At 38.3% G+C, this 22,522-nt stretch overlaps 1 protein-coding gene across 3 annotated transcripts; it reads left to right on the forward strand.

The window, feature by feature from the left end:
• The first annotated feature begins 1,666 nt into the window (after nucleotides 1-1,666).
• On the forward strand, nucleotides 1,667-21,856 carry LOC147003583 (vomeronasal type-1 receptor 4-like). Of its 3 annotated transcripts, none has more exons than XM_085842272.1 (3): nucleotides 1,667-1,812; nucleotides 1,954-2,175; nucleotides 12,199-21,856. In XM_085842272.1, exons 2-3 carry the CDS (start codon nucleotides 1,990-1,992, stop codon nucleotides 13,066-13,068), a joined length of 1,056 nt encoding a protein of 351 aa, XP_085698398.1. In that variant the 5' UTR covers nucleotides 1,667-1,812; nucleotides 1,954-1,989; the 3' UTR covers nucleotides 13,069-21,856. The 3 variants fall into 3 exon arrangements, with proteins under 3 accessions (XP_085698398.1, XP_085698400.1, XP_085698401.1); XM_085842274.1 differs by having other exon boundaries at nucleotides 1,986-2,175; XM_085842275.1 differs by lacking the exon at nucleotides 1,667-1,812 and having other exon boundaries at nucleotides 1,822-2,175; nucleotides 12,146-21,856.
• Nucleotides 21,857-22,522: the final 666 nt, after the last annotated feature.

Here is a 22,522-nt window from a genome sequence, read left to right on the forward strand (position 1 = left end):
ACAATCCATATGCTTTAATCCATGGGCTCATGGGAGTACTCTTGAATCCCACAAAGTCAGGAAAACAAAATAGATATCAGAAGTGAATGGATGTGGGGAATTGGGTGAGACAGGGGTTGGGGAAGGTAACAAGTGATGTGTAATATGGTAGGGGAGCATTTATGGGATGTGTCAAAGACCTTGGATGGGGGAGGCTCCAAGCAGTCTATGAGAGTGACTCTAGCTGTGACTCCAAGCAGTGGGGTATATGGAACCTGAAGTGGCCACCTCTGGTAGATAGACAAGATTCCCAAGGGATGAGGACACCAACCCTCACATAAAATGTTCACCTGAAAATATGTCCGGTCTACAAAAATTGCAGGGTTAAAGATGGAGCAAAGGCTGGCCAACCAATAACTTGCCCAACTTGAGACATATCTACCCCATGAGTAAATAATAATCCCTGATACAGTGAATTACTTTCCCCTGAGGGCCTTCACCCAGCAGCTGGCCAAAACTGATGTAGAAACTCACAGCAAAGCAGATGGAGCTCAGGAAATCTTGTGGAAGAGTTGAGGGAGGGATTAAGGAACCAGAAGAAATGATACGAACTCCTCAAGAAGACCAACAGAATCAACTATCTTGGGCCCTTGGAGGCTTTCAGAGACTGAAACACCAACCAAAGAGCATACAAAGCTGGACGTAGGTCCTGCACAAATGTAGCAGATGTGTAGTTTGTTCTTCATGTGGGTTCCACAAAAACTTGAGCAGAGACATAATCTCACTCTGCTGCCTTCCTGTGGATCCTGTTCTCCTAACTGAGCTAGGAGAGAAGTTGTTTGACCTCAGTGGAAGAGTATAGACCTAGGTCTGCTGTGACATGTGTTGCCAGGGTGGGTTGATATCCACAGAGGACACCCCACTTCTCATACATAAATGAGAGTGGGGATGGGTGTAGGGGCCAAGTACAGGGATGGGGAGGGAATTGGATGTAAGGGCTGGCTTTGCTTGGAATTTAATGTGAATATATAAATTAAATATTGGAAAAAATAGAGAAGAATCAAGAGAAGGTCCACTGACAAAGAAATGATCCACCGACACAGAAGCACATGGTGAAAATGTCAAGGTTTATAGAAAAGAGAAGCTGGGCGAAAGGAAATGAATTCCAGGTTCAATAGAGGTTTAGGGTAGGGGCCTGAGGTGAGAATGCTGAGAGTAGCCAGGAGTCTGTAGGAGCTACTTGCAATGCTCTGAGAGTCTGGCAGCTAGCATTGCTTTCATATATCAATAGGCACCTAAATTAGCCATTTGTCCTGAATGTCTTTGGGAGGATAGAATTTTGAGATGTTGAAATTCTCGAGGATGCTGGATGATAGGGAACGATCCTCCAGGAGCAAGGCCATGCAACTTGCTGATACTTAATATCATTTAAGATCCTTCTTGGAAATGTAAATGAGGAAAATACCTAATAAAAGTATTTTTAAAAAAAGATCCTTCTCCTTGCCTTTTTGACATACCCTTGGTGCCCCAAATTCTGACAAAAGTGTTCCAATCCAGATTCCTAATTGCTTCCTTGGAGTAGTGTGTGTAATTTGCACATCTTGTTTTGTTTGCTTTTGTATTGTTTTCTGACAGGAAGGTGTTTAAAAGTTACTGCAGATCCTTGTTGAGAGGCTGTCATGGTTCCAGAGTTGAGTTGAAAATGACCAATCTTCTGGGAAAGAGTAATAGGAGATCATGATTCTTTAAGTGAGCACAAGTGTTTCATCACACTTTCAGCAGAGACTCACTTCTCACCGTGAAGGTATAACCATAGTGTCATCATGGACTGAGGTGAGTGATCAGAGCACAGGACTAGTAAAAACTAAAGATTTTAGAAAGCTATGTTCAGAGAAGCCACATGTGGGTTGTCAGGTGCTTCATATTTCCTTCCTGAGTGCTTCTCTTACTTTTAATTGTATTTAAAATCTGTAGTAAAAATTTGTTTTGAAATCTCTGCTGAAAAGAAGGATGACGGAGCAAAGGAAAGAAGGAAGGAAGGAAAGACTGAAAGGGGGAAAGCAAATTAAGGAAGAAAGACAAAGAAAGAAGATAGAGAAAGAATGGAAGAAAGAAAAGAAGGAAGGAAACACAGAAAGAAGGAAAGAAGGAAGGAAGGAAGCATACAAGGAAGAAAAGAAGGAAAACTCAACACAGGTAGGTTAAGTAAAAGGCATTCAGGAATTGTTTATGAAGTGGGAACTTAAATGCCCTTTTGCGTGAAATTCCTTCTATTTCCACCTCAGGTCAGAGTAGTCTGTCTCTAAACTTCCCGCAGCTGTATGACCCCTTTCACATAATCTGCTGCTGAATCTTTCTTAGCACTGATATTAGCTCATTTTCTTCTTTCTGTTCTTCACTTATCCTCTGACTCTGTCTCTCCTCTCTGTTTATGTATTTTTCATTATCTTTTACATCCTCTCTGTATCTTTTTTTGTATGTCTTCCTATATTTAGTTTTTGTATGTTTTATTTTATTGGTTATTTTCTTTATTTACATTTCAAATGTTATCCCCCTTCCTGTTTTCCTCTCTGTAAACCCCATATCCCTCCCTCCTCCCCCCCCCCGATTCTATGAGGGCGTTCACCCACCCAACTACCCACTCCCACCTCACTGACCTAGCATTCCACTACATTGGGGCATTGAGTTTCCACAGGACCAAAGGTCTTCCCTTCCATTGATTCCAGATAAGGCAATCCTCTGCTACATAGGCAGCTGAAGCCATGGGTCATTCCATTCTTTGTTGGTGGTTTAGTCCCTGTGAGCTCTGGGGTGGGGGTAAGTCTGGTTCCTTGATTATGTGGATCTTCCTACGGGGTTCTAAAGCCCCTCAGCTTCCTCAGTCCTTCCCTTAACTCCTCCATTGGGGTCCCCATGTTCAGTCTGATGGTTGGCTGCGAAAGTATCCACATCTGTATTAGTCAGGTTCTGGCAGAGCCTCTCAGAGGACAGCTATCCCAGACTCAATTTAGCAAGTGCCTTTTGGCATCAGCAATAGTGTCTGGATTTGGTGTTGGCAGATGGGATGGATCCCTAGGCGTGGCAATCTCTGGATGGCTTTTCCTTCAGTCTGTGCTCCACTCTTTGTCCCTCCACTTTCTTTAGACAGGAACAATTCTGGGTTAATTTTTTAAGATGGGTGGGTGGTCCCATCCCTCACCTGGGGGTAATGCCTAACCTCTGGTAACAGAGGGTCAGGAAATTAAATGGAGTTGTATAGCAGTGGGGGTTGGGGAACTTGGGGTAGTCACTAGAAAGTCCCACATGGTAGTGAAACAACAGGCTCCCAGGATCCAAATGGGATGGCATTAGTTGAAATACTCAATGAAGGGGAGAGAGAAAATGTAGAGACCGTATCCAGGGGTTAGGCATGGCCCCCTCATTTTAGTTTTTAAAAGAAAGGTTTCTTTGGACTCTTCATTTTTGTTTAATTATGGTCTTGAGGTTCACTCTCAGGGGACTTTGAATGCTAGACAAGCCATGATCTACATCCGCATCTTATGATAAATAGTTTGAAGTGTTTTACTCTTCAGATCCTTCTATTTACATATTTATATGCTTCTGGAAAATGCTATATTCTATTTTTTTGTATTTCAAGTATTAGAATATAGGAATGGGTTGCACAGAATATTGTTACTAGTAATTTAAATTGTATTATCAATGATAAAATTATAGGGCGATTTTCTATGAGGAAAAATTAATTTTATGAAAGGTTGAGAATAAAAATTAAAAGTTCAATGAATTACAAGAAATTATTGAATGAATCTTAGGTGTATGTTTAATTTTTTTGGTACTTACCCTATTCTGAAATATGACCGATTTAATAGTTCTGATTCACTTCCTATGTTTTCTTTAAGTTTAGTTTTTAAAAGAAAGGTTTCTTTGGATTCTTCATTTTTGTTAAATGCCTTAGATTTGTTGGTATAGAATCCCATATTACTTCTTATTAGAAAGAACATGTAGACACAGTCTTCTTATTGTGTAAAGAGTTAGGCATGTCCCCCTCTTGAAAATACACACAAGTATTTTGGCTTTCTCTATTTCAATGTCAATGTCACTATTGAGAATTTTAGAAGATATCATATATATCTGTCTGCTGTCAGGGATTGTTCTTAATAAGTAGAACCCAAAACAACAGCACAAAACTCTGCCATACCATACCCTTACTTGATATGTTTCTAAATCTGACTTACACATAAAAATGAAAACTCACTATGACCCTAATTTTATGATACAAACCTGTGAGCTTAAGTCAGTGCATTGTTTAGTTGACTGTCATCATTCTTGCCCCATACCATACAACAGAGCAAGAACTTCCTGTTTATTAACGACAAAGTCCTTATTCATAGTTAAAAAACAAAGCCAAACTACAAACATTTATCCTTTTAACCATTTTTAGTGCATAGTTCACTCACGTGAAACAGGATCCTATTGTTCTGCAGCTTCTCTCCAGAATATTTCAATATAAACCCAAAACTCTGTGCTTATGAAATAAACATACACCACCTTCTCCCTGCTTCCTGTCAATCATTATTCTAACGCTCTTCAAATTTACATTGCATGATTCATTTATTTTGAGGAAGGACATATGCACCTAAGACAGCATACATGTGTGGAGGTTAGAAAATATATTTTGAGAGCTAATCCTCTCCTTTCACTATGTGGTACCCATTTTGAACTCTGGCCATAGGGCTTTTTCAGAGAGTACTTTCATCTGCTGAAGAGGCCAGCTGGTCCTTATTATTTTAGTTTTCAGGTTTTGGTAGTTGATCACGTTAGTTAAAACAGCTTGACAGAATCAAAGAGCAACAAAACTGGTCATAGCACTTTTGTCATGTTCAATGTCAAAAAATTACCACAATACAATAATATTTTTTTCTTTTTTGGGGAGTGGTCTTTCAATTTTGTATTTCATTATGATGTTTCTAAAAATTTTATTTTTTTGTTGTCTTCTTCTAGATTGTGTCTCAAATCCCCCCAATAACTGCTTGCACTTCTAAATCCTATTCACTTTTTTGCCACATATGCTTTATTTATTACCTTCTCTTGATTCCTTAACATGTCTTTTGTCTGTGATTTTTGATCTCCTTCCAGTTTTCATAGCCCATAAACATTTTCTCTCCATTTATGTTCATATGGACATGTCCCTTTTTGACAAACAACAGGTGACACTTTCTTTACTAAGTCTGTCACCTGGCTGAATTGATTGCAATCCCATCTAGTTCCTGAATATTCCTGATTTTAGTTTTTTTACAGTAGAACATAATTCCACTGTGGAAAGTTACCATACATCCATTATCTGACTATGAACACCTAGGATGGGCATCATCTCTTTGCTGCTGTGAATGAAGCAGCAGCTTGTGTGGATGTGCAAGCATCACAGTGGTAGAACATGAGTCCTGTTCAAATAGGCCCAGAGTAAATAGGAGCTATGCACTATTTATTCTATTGAACACAGCCCATATAGCTGTGTTACACCGTAATTCTATTTTTAATTTTATGATAAATCTTTGTATTTATTTCAAAAATACAAGTAAAACTTTGTCCTCCCACAAGCAAAAAATGATGACTACATTTCTACACACCAGCATCACTGCTTGTTATGGTCTCTTGATGATAATTATTTTAAGGTGTGTAATGGAGTCTGAAAGTAGTTGAATTTTCATTTTCACAAAAGATAAATATGTTGAACACTTGCAAAAGGCATTTACTACTTATGTATGTTTCTTGTTTTTTTTTTTTTTTTAATTCTGCCTATTTCCTTAACCTGTTTGTTAACTGGAAAGTTTGTGGGGATTTGGTTTATTTTATTATTTATTTATTTTCCTTTATGCATTCTAGGCATTCAACTCCTGCTAGAAGTAGAAACATTTTTCTCCAATTTTGAAGCATTTATCCTCTCTCAGTTATTACTTTCTTTTAATGCACAGAAGGCTTTTAGTTTCATGCAGTTTCACTCCTTAATTTGTGGTTCATTGTCTGTGCTATTGAATCCTGTTGCCTCTACATAAATCATGTACTACTAGCATTTTCCTCTGACAGATTTAGCATTTAAGCTTTTGAGTAAGTTAACATTAATTTTATGCAATTGGAGAGGATAGAAACATATTCCATTTTTATGCAAGTGAATATTCATTTTACACAAAGTCTTTAAAAGTCAGAAGTTCTGACCACCAAACATTCAAAACAGAAATTATTCTGTCTTTTTATGTTCTTCCACAAAACTTCTGAGACTCAATAGGGCAGTCACAAGGAAACTCAGAACCCTCCTTTATCCTTTTTACTCAAAATTAGCTATTCCCTGGGTAGCTTTTGATACCTTCAGGTCTACAGATCCTTGCAACACTACATTTGAACTTGGTAATGATTGATCAGTTTATTGAAGAAAAACAATACTAGCTTGTATAGTTACTACAACATTTTACTTTTCAATAGAGTCTGTATTAGAGATCTTTTTTTTCACCCTAAGCTCAGCAGCTTTAAATCCTACTCTTATTTATGTCAATTTTTAAAAATATTACCTGTTTATACAGTATGTGATGATCTCTCTTTGCAGCTTTGGTTTGCATATCTTCATTGTATTCCCTTAATTATTTGTGATATTGCTATTATTTTGAACACATTTTGGATACCTGAATTATTTATAGGAAATCTCTTAGCTTAGTTTTTTCACTGTAGTTTCAAATACTAGAATAGACAGATAAGCCAGTTTTTTTTTTTCTCTTAGGAGTTTCATTTGTCATGGTATTTTATTATATCACTGAAAATTTGCTAAGGTATAGATTATCCAGTCTAACACATAAGTTCCTTCCCTTACAGTATTCTATAATAAATTCTCAATCAAAATTAAAACAACATAAAAATTCACAAATGTATATCACCCCAGGATAAAAACTAGGGAATGTTCTTTCCCATTGGGGCGAAGTTTCCTCTATTTCTGTCATTAATAGGATAAATTAATAAATGCATATGGAGAGCCTGAAAAGGTAGCTTAGTGTATAAGAGTTCTGGCTGTTCTTCCAGAGGACCTAGCTTCAAGACCCAGAACCTATAGGGTGGCTCACAACCATCTGTAACTCCAGTACCAAGGGATCTAGTCCCTTCTTCTGTCCTCTACAGGCCCTACACACACATGTAGTGCACAGACATACATGCAGGTAGAGCATCCATAGCCATAAAATAAAATAAAATAAAATAAGACCAATATATTAGCTACAATGGTCTTATCTCAATATGATCAAAGCTGTGTATAGGACAGAAGTTAACATACATTATACTGCATTTTAAAAAGGAACATTTCTTCTAAAAATAGAAATAGCAGCGGAGTGTCTCTCCTCACCATTGATATTCAATAAAATACTTAGAATATAAGCTAGAGTCATAAAATAACAGAAAGCAACAAAAGACATACAAATAATAAAGAACTCACATTATACAGGTTTGTAATTGATATGATACTACATTCTAAAGATCCTGAGGACTGTATCAATAAACTCATAAACGTTTTTAACAAGATACAAACTCACTACGATATGAAAGTTTAACAGCTCTTCTATTTTTTCTTTCAGTTTTTTTCAATGAATTTATAATTGATAGATAAGCCAGTTTTTCAGAGTTTGTGCTGCTATTACTTTGGATGTGATTTCAATTCCTTGGTCCTGTCTGTGGCTCATGTAGCAGATCCCAACATTCTGGCCCCTATTGGCACTCACACTCACATGCAACCAACTCCAGCACATACATAACTAAAAACCAAGTAAATATTAAAACAAAATATACCTTATGTAGTCTGAATATTTAACCAGTCTAAATTGGATTTTCAAGCAGTGTCTGTTATTTTTATTGATGACTTTTGATTTCTGCTTTTTGTGAACTTCTGTTCAATAAAATAATTAGTCTCAATTGAGGGTTTCTACCAAACCTTTGACCATTCAGTTCTCAGATAAAAGACACAAAACTTTTATAATTATAATATGCCTTAATCAACACTAGAGCTTGGCAGATATCTACTTTCTATACTAATACGTCTACTTCTCTGCCAATAACCCTGAGATATGAGTTGCCATACTTCATCTGAGCAATTTTTACTTATTCTGACTAACATGCATAGTCAATTTGCAGTCTTTACCCCCATGGCATCTTCTCTTCTATCCATCTTCTTTCTCTTTCCACATGGGCCTACTCAGGCCCTAGGCCTTGAAACTCAAACATCACCTACCTGTCTTTTGCCCAGCTGTTGGCTGTAAGCATTTTTTTTCCTGGTGATTTGCAGTCTTTATTAAAGCTTTCTTTTTTATATTTTTTTATTTTCTTTTATTGGATGTTTTCTTTATTTACATTTCAAATGATATTTCCTTTCCCAGTTTCCCCTCTAAAAACCCCCTAATCGCAACCCCGCTCCCCCAACTTCATTTTTTTTTTATGTTTTATTTTTTAATATTTTTAATTAGGTATTTTCTTCATTTACATTTCCAATGCTATCCCAAAAGTTCCCCTTAGCCTCCCCCCCCCCACTCCCATACCCAGCCACTCCCACTTCTTGGCCCTGGTGTTCCCCTCTACTGAGGCATATAAAGTTTGCAAGACTGATGGGCCTCTCTTTCCAATGATGGCCGACTAGGCCATCTTCTGATACATATGCAGCTAGAAACATGAGCTCTGGGAGGGGGTACTGGTTAGTTCATATTGTTGTTCCACCTATAGGGTTGCAGACCTCTTTAGATCCTTGGGTACTTTCTCTAGCTCCTCCACTGGGGGCCCTGTGATCCATCCAATAGCTGACTGTGAGCATTCACTTCTGTGTTTGCTAGGGCCCAGCATAGCCTCACAAGAGACAGGTATATCTGGGTCCTTTCAGCAAAAACCTTGCTAGTGTATGCAATGGTGTCAGCGTTTGGAGGCTGATTATGGGATGGATCCCCTGGTATGGCAGTCTCTGGATGGACCATCCTTTCGTCTCAGCTCCAAACTTTGTCTCTGTAACTCCTCCCATGGGTGTTTTGTTCCCAATTCTAAGAAGGGGCAAAGTGTCCACATTTTGGTATTTGTTCTTTTTGAGTTTCATGTGTTTTGCAGATTATATATTGTATCTTGTGTATTCTAAGTTTCTGGGCTAATATCCACTTATCAGTGAGTGCATATCATGTGAATTCTTTTGTGATTGGGTTACCTCACTCAGAATGATGCCCTCCAAGTCCATCCATTTGCCTAGGAATTTCATAAATTCATTCTTTTTAATAGCTGAGTAGTACTCCATTGTGTAAATGTACCACATTTTTTGTATCCATTCCTCTGTTGAGGGGCATCTGGGTTCTTTCCAGCTTCTGGCTATTATAAATAAGGCTGCTATGAACATAGTGGAGCATGTGTCTTTCTTACCAGTTGGAACATCTTCTGAATATATGCCCAGGAGAGGTATTGCTGGATCCTCCAGTAGTACTATGTCCAATTTTCTGAGGAACTCCCAGACCGATTTCCAGAGTGGTTGTACAAGCTTGCAATCCCACCAAAAATGGAGGAGTGTTCCTCTTTCTGCACATCCTCACCAGCATCTGCTGTCACCTGAATTTTTGATCTTAGCCCTTCTGACTGGTGTGAGGTGGAATGTCAGGGTTGCTTTGATTTACATTTCCCTGATGATTAAGGATGCTGAACATTTTTTCAGGTACTTCTCAGCCATTCTGTATTCCTCAGGTGAGAATTCTTTGTTTAGCTCTAAGTCCCATTTTTTTTAATGGAGTTATTTGATTTTCTGGAGTCCACCTTCTTAGGTTCTTTATATATATTGGATATTAGTCCTCTATCTGGTTTAGGGTAGGTAAACATCCTTTCCCAATCTGTTGGTGGCCTTTTTGTCTTATTGACTGTGTCTTTTGCCTTACAGAAGCTTTACAATTTTATGAGGTCCCATTTTTCTATTCTCAATCTTACAGCACAAACCATTGCTGTTCTATTCAGGAATTTTCCCTGTGCCCATAACTTCGAGGCTTTTTCCCACTTTCTCCTCTACAAGTTTCACTGTATCTGGTCTGCTCCCCCAACTTCTAAGAGTGTTCTCCACAACACACCCACCCATGCCCACCTCCCTGCCCTGGCATTTCCTTACATGGTGTATCCAGCCTTCCCAGGACCAGTGGCCTCTCCTCCCATTGATGCCCTACAAGGCCATCCTTTACTACATTTGTGGCTGGAGCAATGGGTCACTCCATGTGTACTCTTTGATTGGTGGTGTAGTCCTGGGAGCTCTGTGGTGTCTGGTTGGTTGATATTATGGTTCTTCTTATGGGCTTGCAAACCCCTTCATCTCCTTCAGGCTTTGCTCTAACTCCTCCATTGGGGATCCTTTGCTCAGTTCAGTGGTGGGCTATCTCGGTATTTTTCAGGATCTGGCAAAGCCTCTCAGGAGATAACTATATCAGGCTCCTTTCAGCAAGCACTTGTTTGTATCCTCAATAGTGACTAGGTTTGGTGACTGTATATAGGATGGATCCCCAGGTGGGGCAGTCTCTGGATGCCCTTTCCTTCAGTCTTTCCTCCACACTTTGTCTATGTATTTCCTCCCATTGGGAAGAACCTCGAACACTTGGGCACAGGACAAAAATTCCCAAACAGAACACCAATGGCTAACGCTCTAAGGACAAATGGGACCTCATAAAATTGCAAAGCTTCTGTAAGGCAAAGGACACTGTTAATAGGACAAAATGGCCACCAACAGATTGGGAAAAGATCTTTACCAATCCTACATCCCATAGATGATCTAATATATACAAAGAACTCAAGACGTTAGACTCCAGAGAATCAAATAACCCAATTAAAAAATGGGGGTACCGAACTGAACAAAGAATCCTCAACTGAAGAATATCAAATGCCCAAGAAGCACCTAAATAAATGTTCAACATCCTTAGGCACCAGGGAAATGGAAATCAAAACAACACTGTGATTCCACCTCACACCAGTCAGAATGGCTAAGATAAAAAACTCAAATGACAGCAGATGCTGGCAAGGATGTGGAGATAGAGGAACATCCCTCCATTGCTAGTGCAATTGCAACCTGGTACAGCCACTCTGGAAATAAGTCTGGGGATTCCTCAGAAAATTGGACATAGTACTACCTGGTGACCCAGCTATACCTCTCCTGGGCATATACCCAAAAGATTCTCTAACATATAACAAGGACACATGCTCCTTTATATTCATAGCAGCCTTATTTATAATAGCCAAAAGCTGGAAAGAACCCAGATGTCCTTCAACAGAGGAATGGATATAGAAAATGTGATATATTTACACAATAGAATAGTAGTCTGCTATTAAAAATAATAACTTCATGAAATTTTTATGCAAATGTTGTAACTAGAAAATATCATCCTTAGTGATGTGACCCAATCACAAAAGAACACACATGGTATGCACTCATTGATAAGTGGATATTAGCCCAAAAGTTTGAAATACCAAAGATATAATTCACAGATCACATGAAACTCAAGAAGTCAGAGCAATGTGTGGAGATTGTCAGTATCTTGAATCAACCAACAGTTTTAAATTAAGAAGCAAGGTCATATAGCATTTTTGGTGTACATGAGGATTCTCTTGTCCTTGAGGACAACCAGACCTTGGGGGTCAGTATTTACCATTACAATACATAGAAACTAAGCAAACTTTAAGACATTTCAGAAATAATGGCAGATCTTAATTAAAAAAAACTGAACTCAAATCATTCTGTTTAGTCAAAAGCAGTGAGAGCACTACTCATTTATTTGGGTTTTGAAGATAGATTGTTACTTTTTGTAGCTCTGAAAATGACTCAGTAGACCAGGTTAGCCATAAGTTCAAATGTCTGTCTGCCTCTATCTCTTGATTGCTATCTTGAAGGTCATGCAACACCTTGTCCAGTAAAACACTATCCTTCAGTAAACATATCCAATACCTTCCATTTAAATGATAAATCATATAAATTATTTATTTACTTTAGTAAATAGCAAAGCTATGGATGTTCTTCTTTAAAAGAAGTTCGAGATAAATGCAATAATGTGATGTTTATATTATTTTAGCTAACATCACTAGAAATACACACTGACAATGTATTTCTAGGGTCTTATGGCCATAACAAATGTATTAACTTTTTTCATAGGGATGAAAATGGCTTCTGAAAATGTTGCAATGGGAATTTTTCTATTCTCCCAGATGACAGTGGGAATGCTTGGCAATTCTTCAATACTATTTCATTATGTGATTTTGATGTTCACCGGAAAGAATTTAATGCCTAAAGACCTGATTATAGAGCACTTGACCTTTGCCAACTGCTTGTCTATCATCTCAAGAGGTATTCCACAAACACTGGCAGATTATGGATTTAAAGATTTCCTGGATGACACTGGATGTAAATTGATAGTGTATATATACAGAATAACAAGGGGGGTGTCCCTTTATGCAATGTGCCTACTGAGTTGCTTCCAAGCAATCACAATCAGCCCTAATAACTCCAAAGGGCTGATGCTTAAACAAAGAGTCATCAAGTACATTGGTCCTTCCTGTTCAGTCAGTTGGCTTGTGCATATTTTTCTAAACATCTTGACTCCAGCAAGAGTGTCAGGCCCCAGTTACAAGAAAAATGTGACTAACATGATGAGCTATGCCTACTGCTCATGGTTTGCATCAGGCAATTTTGCAACTGCACTGTATATGTTCTTACTATGCTTCTCTGATGGACTGTGCCTGGGTCTCATGGCCTACTCAAGTGTCTCCATGATGATTATCCTCTACAGACACAAGAGACAAGTGAGACATATTCATAAGGCTCAGTACTTTCTAAAACAATCACCAGAAAACAGAGCTACCCAAACAATCCTCATCCTGGTGTTCACATTTATCATCTCTTACTCATTCTCTTCTATTGTGGTGATCTTTACAACCTACTCCAAATATCCAATGCTATGGGGAGTAAGTGTATTTACATTTCTGGAAATATGTTTTCCCATACTTTGTCCCTTTGTTCTTCTCAGCAATATGAAGCCCATTTCCAGCCCGTTTTTACCCTACTTTGTTAAGAGATAGCTTCCTCCAAGTTTAGCATGAGATCTCAATGAAACATAAACACACACACACAGAATGAGTGTGTGTGTGCTGCATCTATGTGTATTTCTGTGTGTAACTTCATTTTTCTGTTTTCTGTGTTATGTCTGTGTAAAACATATGTATAATATCTGGTCAGTCTTTAAGAGGGCATTGTCCTCCTTATGGCTGGAGTTACTGTTAGCTTTGAGCCACTCCTTTATGATAAAAATAAATCCTTGGACTTGTGGAAGAGCAATCAGTGCTTTCAAGCACCAAGCCATGTGTCCAGACCTGAATATTTTGAGTATATTTTAAAATTTAGTTTTGTGTATGTGTGCCTAGATGCATATAGGGGAAGAAAATGCATGTTTGCTACCCACAGACACAAGGCAAGTATGTTGGATCCACTGGAACTAGAATTCTCATCTGTTGTTTATTTTTTCCCATTTTTTAAGATGGGGTAATAATTTTAAGACTCTACACCAGTGTCAGTCTACACTTTGATGTCATATAGATCCAAAGTGGGTCTTCTGCAATCAGTTGAGTTTCTCTAAAACACATACACAGTAATATTGACACTGAAGAATAGCCATCACTAGAACATACTGTCAACATGACACCCATACATATGATTTAAAAACTATAAAAATTGATCTTTAAATTAAAGTTATATTTTTAAGGACAATATGGCACATTATTCCCAACTTTAAGCTGCATAATTAATCATGAGCAGATAAATTAATATATGCCACAATTGCTGTAAAAGTCTGAACTCAGACTTAATAAGTATACATTTGTATACATACATATGCATATAGACGTACATTCATACATAAATGCACAAATACATATATATAAATATATGTGTATATATATATGTATATACATATACATGCTCAGATACATATATGTGTATGTAAATCACCAAATATTTATGCTCATAATATATTTTATTCATTTCAGAAAATTGCATACCTTTGTATGAAGAGGTGAACAAGCTTGACCAGGGATGGTGTTGGCAGAAGTACAAGTAGCAAGAATATTGAAAAAGCAGTATGATAGCTCTGATTATGGCTGTCCGTTTGAGTGTTTACTAGGGTTATCCTATACAGAGTATTATGCTCATCCCAGAAGCCATAGGTTGGTACCTTAAAAGTGCAGTGTGACATGCCTTCCCGTTTTTCAGGTCTGAGTGATTATAATCCCCACACACCATAGAGATACTGTAATCTTATTTTCCAACCATAAATTTATGGCAAGACCCTCTTGCTGAAAAGACCACCTGATTTAGACATAAGACATGGCATATTAAGTTCATATTGACCAAGATGATTTATCCCTGCTAGGTGCATTTCTTTCTTTCTTTTTTTTTTTTTTTTAGATTTTTTAATTAGGTATTTTCTTAATTTACATTTCAAATGCTATCCCAAAAGTCCCCCCAGACACCCCCCCATTCCTCTACCCACCCACTCCCACTTCTTGGCCCTGGCGTTCCCCCTTACTGACAAATATAAAGTTGGCAAGACCAAGGGGGGCTCTCTTCCCAATGATGGCCGACTAGGCCATCTCCTGATACATATGCAGCTAGAGACATGAGCTCCAGGGGTACTGGTTAGTTCATATTGTTGTTCCACCTATAAGGTTGCAGACCCCTTTAGCTCCTTGGGTACTTTCTCTAGCTCCTCCACTGGGGGCCCTGTGTTCCATCCACTAGCTGACTGTGAGCATCCACTTCTATGTTTGCTAGGCCTCAGCATAGCCTCACAAGAGACAGCTATATCAGGGGTCTTTCAGCAGAATCTTGCTAGTGTATGCAATGGTGTCAGCCGTTGGAGGCTGATTATGAGATGGATCCTCGGGTATGGCAGTCTCTAGATGGTCCATCCTTTCGTCTCTATTCCAAACTTTGTCTCTGAACACTTTCCATGGGTGTTTTGTTCGCAATTAAAAGAAGGGGCATAGTGTCCACATTTTGGTATTCATTCTTCTTGAATTTCATGTATTTTGCAGATTATATCTTGTATCTTGGGTATTCTAAGTTTCTGGGCTAATATCCACTTATCAGTGAGTGCATATCATGTGAGTTCTTTTGTGATTGTGTTACCTCACTCAGGATGATGCCCTCCAGGTCCATCCATTTGCCTAGGAATTTCATAAATTCATTCTTTTTAATAGCTGAGTAGTACTCCATTGTGTAAATGTACCACCTTTTCTGTATCCATTCCTCTATTAAGGGGCATCTGGGTTCTTTCCAGCTTCTGGCTATTATAAATAAGGCTGCTATGAACATAGTGGAGCATGTGTTCTTCTTACCAGTTGGAACATCTTCTGAATATATGCCCAGGAGAGGTATTGCTGGATCCTCCAATAGTACTATATCCAATTTTCTGAGGAACCGCCAGACTGATTTCCAGAGTGGTTGTACAAGCTTGCAATCCCACCAATAATGGAGGAGTGTTCCTCTTTCTCTACATCCAAGTCAGCATCTGCTGTCACCTGAGTTTTTGACCTTAGCCAATCTGACTGGTGTGTGGTAGAATCTCAGGGTTGTTTTGATTTACATTTCCCTGATGATTAAGGATGCTGAACATTTTTTGAGGTGCTTCTCAGCTATTTGGTATTCCTCAGGTGAGAATTCTTTGTTTAGCTCTGAGTCCCATTTTTTAATGGGGTTATTTGATTTTCTGGAGTCAACCTTCTTGAGCTCTTTATATATATTTTAATATTTTTAACATTTTTTAAGTTGCTTCTCAGTCATTCAGCATTCTACAGGTGAGAATTCTTGGTTTTGGTCTGTTCCCCATTTTTTAAATGGGTCATTTGATTTTCTGGAGTCCATATTCTGGATTTCTTTATATATATTGGATATTAGTCCCCTATCTGATTTAGGATAGGTAAAGATCCTTTCTGAATCTATTGGTGGCCTTTTTGTCTTACTGACAGTGTTTTTTGCCTTACAGAAGCTTTGTAATTTTATGAGGTCTCATTTCTCGATTCTTACAGCACAAGCCATTGCTGTTCTATTTAGGAATTTTTCCCCTGTGCCCATATCTTCAAGGCTTTTCCCTACTCTCTCCTCTATAAGTTTCACTGTCTCTGGTTTTATGTGGAGTTCCTTGGTCCACTTAGATTTGACCTTAGTAAAAGGAGATAGGAATGGATCAATTCACATACGTCTACGTGATAACTGCCAGTTGTGCCAGCCCCATTTGTTGAAAATGCTGTCTTTTTTCCACTGGATGGTTTTGCTCCCTCATCAAAGATCAATTGACCATAGGTGTTTGGGCTAATTTCTGGGTCTTCAATTCTATTCCATTGGTCTACTTGTCTGTCGCTATACCAGTACCATGCAGTTTTTATCACAGTTGCTGTGTAGTACAGCTTTAGGTCAGGTATGGTGATTCCACCAGAGGTTCTTTTATCCTTGAGAAGATTTTTTGCTGTCCTAGGTTTGTTGTTATTCCAGATGAATTTGAAAACTACCATTTCTAATTCCTTGAAGAATTGTGTTGGAATTGTGATGGTGATTGCATTGAATCTGTAGATTGCTTTCTGCAAGATAGCCATTTTTACTATATTGATCTTGACAATCCATGAGCATGGGAGATCTTTCCATCTTCTGAGATCTTTAATTTCTTTCTTCAGAGACTTGAAATTCTTATCATACATGTCTTTCAATTCCTTAGTCAGAGTCACACCAAGGTATTTTATATTATTTATGACTATTTTGAAGGGTGTTGTTTCACTAATTTCTCTCTCAGCCTGTTTATCCTTTGTGTACAGAAAGTCATTGACTTGTTTGAGTTAATTGTATATCCAGCTACTTCAATGAAGCTGTTTATCAGGGTTAGGGGTTCTCTGGTGGAATTTTTAGGGTCACTTATATATACTATCATATCATCTGCAAAAAGTGATATTATGACTTCTTCCTTTCCAATTTGTATTCCCTTGACCTCCTTTTGTTGTCGAATTGCTCTGGCTAGGACTTCAAGTACTATGTTGAATAGGTAGGGAGAAAGTGGGCAGGCTTGTCTAGTCCCTGATTTTAGTGGGATTGCTTCCAGCTTCTCACCATTTACTTTGATGTTGGCTACTGGATTGCTGTAGATTGCTTTTATCATATTTATGTATGGGCCTCAAATTCCTGATCTTTCCAAGACTTTTATCATGAATGAGTGTTGGATTTTGTCAAATGCTTTCTCCACATCTAATGAGATGATCATATGGTTTTTGTCTTTGAGTTTGTTTATATAGTGGATTACATTAATGGATTTCCATATATTAAACTATCCCTGCATCCCTAGAATGAAACCTACATGGTAAGGATGGATGATTGTTTTGATGTGTTCTTGGATTCAGTTAGTGAAGATTTTATTGAGAATTTTTGCATCGATATTCATAAGGGAAATTGGTCTGAAGTTCTCTATGTTTGTTGGATCTTTCTGTGGTTTAGGTATTAGTGTAATTGTGGCTTCATAGAATGAATTGGATAGAGTACCTTTTGCTTTTATTTTGTGGAATAATTCGTGAAGAACTGGAATTAGATCTTCTTTGAAGGTTTGATAGAACTCTGCACTAAAGCCATCTGGTCCTGTGCTTTTTTTTTTTGGTTGGGAGCCTATTAGTGACTGTTTCTTTTTCTTTAGGGTATATAGGGCTATTTACGTCATTAATCTGATCCTTATTTAACTTTGGTACCTGGTATCTGTCTAGAAACTTGTCCATTTCATCCAGGTTTTCCAGTTTTGTTGAGTATAGCCTTTTGTAGAAGGATCTGATGGTGTTTTGGATTTCTTCAGGATCTGTTGTTATGTCTCCCTTTTCATTTCTGATTTTGTTAATTAGGATGCTGTCTCCGTGCCCTCTAGTGAGTCTGGCTAAGGGTTTATCTATGTTGTTAATTTTCTCAAAGTACCAGCTCCTCCTTTGTTTGATTCTTTGAATAGTTCTTCTTGTTTCCACTTGGTTGATTTCACATCTGAGTTTATTTCCTGCTGTCTACTCCTCTTGGGTGAATTTGCTTTCTTTTGTTCTAGAGCTTTTAGGTGTGTTGTCAAGCTGCTAGTGTGTTCTCTCTAGTTTCTTATTAGAGGCACTCAGAGCTATGAGTTTTCCTCTTAGAAATGCTTTCACTGTGTCCCATATGTTTGGGTATGTTGTGGCTTCATTTTCATTAAACTCTAAAAAGTCTTTCATTTCTTTCTTTGTTCCTTCCTTGACCAAGGTATTATTGAGTAGAGTGTTGTTCAGGTTCCACGTGAATGTAGGCTTTCTATTATTTCTGTTGTGATTGAAGATCAGCCTAAGTCCATGGTGATCTAATAGGATGCATGGGACAATTTCAATATTTTTGTATCTGTTGAGGCCCGTTTTTTGACCAGTTATGTGGTCTATTTTGGATAAGGTACAATGAGGTGCTAAGAAGAAGGTATATTCTTGTTTTAGGATAAAATATTTTGTATGTATCTGTTAAAACCTTTTGTTTCATAACTTCTCTTAGTTTCACTGAGTCCCTGTTTAGTTTCTGTTTCCATGATCTGGCCATTGATGAAAGTGGTGTGTTGACGTCTCCCACTATTATTGTGTGAGGTTCAATGTGTGGTTTGAGCTTTACTAAAGTTTCTTTAATGAATGTGGCTGCCCTTGCATTTGGAGCATAGATATTCAGAATTCGGAGTTCCTCTTGGAAGATTTTACCTGTGATGAGTATGAAGTGTCCCTCCTTGTCTTTTTTAATGACTTTGGGTTGGATGTCGATTCTATTCGATATTAGAATGGCTACTCCAGCTTGTTTCTTCAGACCATTTGCTTGGAAAGTTGTTTTCCAAACCTTCACTTGAGGTAGTGTCTTTCTATTTCCCTGAGAGGGGTTTCCTGTAAGCAGGAGAAGGTTGGGTCCTGTTGGTGTAGCCAGTCTGTTAGTCTATGTCTTTGTATTGGGGAATTGAGACCATTGATATTAAGAGATATTAAGAAAATTAATTGTTGCTTCCTATTGTTTTTGTTGTTAGAGTTGGCATTCTGTTCTTGTGACTGTCTTCTTTTAGGTTTGTTAAAGGATTACTTTCCTGCCTTTTCTAGCACGTAGTTTCCATCCTTGTATTGGTTTTTTTCTGTTATTATCATTTGAAGGGCTGGATTCATGGAAAGATAATGTGTGAATTTGGTTTTGTCGTGGAATACTTTGGTTTCTCCATCTATGGTAATTGAAAGTTTTGCTGGGTGTAGTAGCCTGGCTGGCATTTGTGTTCTCTTAGTGTCTTTATAACATCTGTCCAGGATCTTCTGGCTTTCCTAGTCTCTGGTGAAAAGTCTGGAGTAATTCTAATAGGCCTGCCTTCATATGTTACTTGACCTTTTACCCTTACTGCTTTTAATAGTCTATCTTTATTTAGTGCATTTGTTGTTCTGATTATTATGTGTCTGGAGGAATTTCTTTTCTGGTCCAGTCTATTTGGAGTTCTCTAGGCTTCTTGTACATTCATGGGCATCTCTTTCTTTAGGTTTGTGAAGTTTTCTTCTAGAGTTTTGTTGAAGATATTTTCTGGCCATTTAAGTTGAGAATCTTCATTCTCATCTACTCCTATTAGCTGTACGTTTGGTTTTCTCATTGTGTCCTGGATTTCCTGGATGTTTTGAGTTAGGATCTTTTTGGATTTTGTATTTTCTTTGATTGTTGTGCCCATGTTCTCTATGGAATCTTCTGCACCTGAGATTCTCTCTTCCATCTCTTCTATTCTGTTGCTGATGCTCACATCTATGGTTCCAGATTCCTTTCCTAGGGTTTCTATCTCCAGCGTTGCCTCACTTTGGGTTTTCTTTATTGTGTCTACTTCCCTTTTTAGGTCTAGTATGGTTTTGCTCATTTCCATCACCTGTTTGGTTGTGTTTTCCTGTTTTTCTTTAAGGACTTGTACCTTTTTCGCAGTGTTCTCCTGTATTTCTTTAAATGAGTTATTAAAGTCCTTCTTGATGTCCCCTAACATCATCATAAGATATGCTTTTAAATCCAGATCTAGCTTTTCGGGTATGTTGAGGTATCCAGGACTGGCTGAGGTGGGAGTGCTGGGTTCTGATGATGTTGAGTGGTCTTGGTTTCTGTTAGTAAGATTCTTACATTTGTCTTTTTCCATCTGGTAATCTCTGCAGTTAGTTGTTTTAGTTGTCTCTGGTTAGAGCTTGTTCCTCCCGTGATTCTGTTAGCCTCTATCAGCAGACATGGGAGACTAGCTCTCTTCTGTGTTTCAGTGGTCAGAGTACTCTCTACAGGCAAGCTCTCCTCTTGCAGGGAAGGTGCACAGATATCTGGCATTTGGACCTGCCTCCTAGCAGAAGATGAAGGCCCGAAACAAGGCCTGTTCCAGAAGCTATTTCGCTTCCACTTGTTCCATAAGCTGTGTAGCTTCAGTAGTCAGTACTCTCAACTACACAGTCTAATCTCTAAGTGATCCCAGACCAGAGATGGCTCCCCTAGGTGCTCAGGCAAAGCTCTCCCAGGCAGGGAAGAGACTTCTCTTCTCGCAGGGAAGGTGCTAAGATGTCTGGATCCTGAAACGGGGTCTGCCTCAGAAGCTGTGTGGCTTCTGCCTGTCCCAGAAGCTGTTAGCTTCTGTTTCCACACTCTCACCTGTGCAGACTAGTCTCTGAGGGATCCGGTAACCAAGATGGCTTCCCCAGGTGCTCTGGCCAACTCTAAGAATCCTAACCACCAACCTAAGAAATATATATGAGCTGGGCGTAGGCTTCCCTGCACATATGTAAAAATAGTACAGCATAGACTATATGTGGGTCCCTGGAAACTGGAATGGGACCTATCCTAAAAGCTGTTACCTATACATGGGTAACATTCTTCTAGCTAGGCTGCCTTGCTAGGCTTCAGTAGGACAGGGTTTGCCTTGCCTTGAATAGACTTTGTAGTGCCAAGATTTAGGGAAACCCAGAAGAGACCCCTGACATATTGGTTGAAAAGGGGGTGGGGGTGTGATGAAAGGACTTTTGGATGGGGAGCAGCCAGCAGGATGTAAAGTTAATGAGTTAGAAAATTAAATTAATTTTAAGATATACAGAAATCTTAAACACACAAACACTGACACAATTGGTGAAAGTACATCTGATCATTGGAAATTTTGATGATATCTTTGCTTTCATAGATAAACAAAATTCTACTGTGCGTTGATACCATACTTTTAGTATATGCTAATGAATATTATTTTTGTGCTGATTAAAATATGTACAACTAAATAAACATGGATGTACAGTTTCTATATGGTAGAACATATAGTCCCTTGGGTATATGCCCAGAAATTATAGAGCTGTGTTATATTGTAATTCTAATTTTAGTTTAGTGGAAATCTTCATATTTATTTGTACTATGAAGGAAACACTTAACGACTTATCATTAAAGAATGAGACTCTGTTCTTTCCACACCATTGTCTATTTTTTCTGCTCTATGCTTTTGGTGTTAATATTTCTAAGTGGAATAATATAGTCTCAAATTATTTGTAATTTACATTTCCTCTATAGGAATACATACTGCACATTAGTGCCTTGTTTTTTAAAGAAACCCTGGCTCATTTCATTAACTTTTTCTTTGCTGGAAATTTTATGATGAGATTGTTTAATCTGTATTTCCCTTTATTGTAGGTTTTAAGCTTCTGAGTGAAATACCAACATCAAAGTTTTTTTCTGTATGTTTTATCTACTTTTGGTTGATAGTTTTCTTCAATGTACAGAAAGCTTTTAATTTCTTGCAGTTCACTAGTTAATTTTTGTTGTATTACCCTTTTTTTTTTTTTCCAGACAGGGTTTCTCTGTATAGCCCTGGCTGTCCTGGAACTCACTTTGTAGACCAGGTTGGCCTCGACCTCAGAAATCTGCCTGCCTCTGCCTCCCGAGTTCTGGGATTAAAGGAGTGTGCCACCATGCCTGTCTTTGTATTACCTTTCTATTAGTATGATTGCCTCTACCTATGTCTTGTGTTTCTAACATTTCACTTTGGGGGTTTTTCATTTCTCATTTAGAGTAATTTAACATTAATATTTGTAACTGGTAAGCGGACATAAATATAATCCCATTTTGCAGGTGGCTATTCAGTTTACACAGTGTCATTCAGGATGTCTGTACATCTGAATACAGGATTACATCAAGCATTCAAGAAAGAAGTGAATGAATCTTCTTGTGTTTCTTCCTGAGAACTCCTGAAACTCATCAGGGCATTGGTCTGGAATTTCTAACATCTCCTTAATCCTTCTTATTCAAGATTGGTCATGCCCAGTTGGGCATGGTGGCACATGCCTATAAACCCAGCACTTAGGAGGCAGAGGCAAGCACATTTCTGAGTTCGAGGCCAGCCTGGTCTACAAAGTGAGTTCCAGGACAGCCAGGGCTACACAGTGAAACCCTGTCTCAAAGAAAAAAAAAAAAAAAGATTGGTCATTCCCTATGTACCTTCGT

The sequence above is a fragment of the Mus caroli genome, unplaced genomic scaffold (assembly GCF_978045245.1).
Source record: "Mus caroli unplaced genomic scaffold, Mus_caroli_1 scaffold_8, whole genome shotgun sequence".
In the NCBI taxonomy this organism is placed as follows: domain Eukaryota; kingdom Metazoa; phylum Chordata; class Mammalia; order Rodentia; family Muridae; genus Mus; species Mus caroli.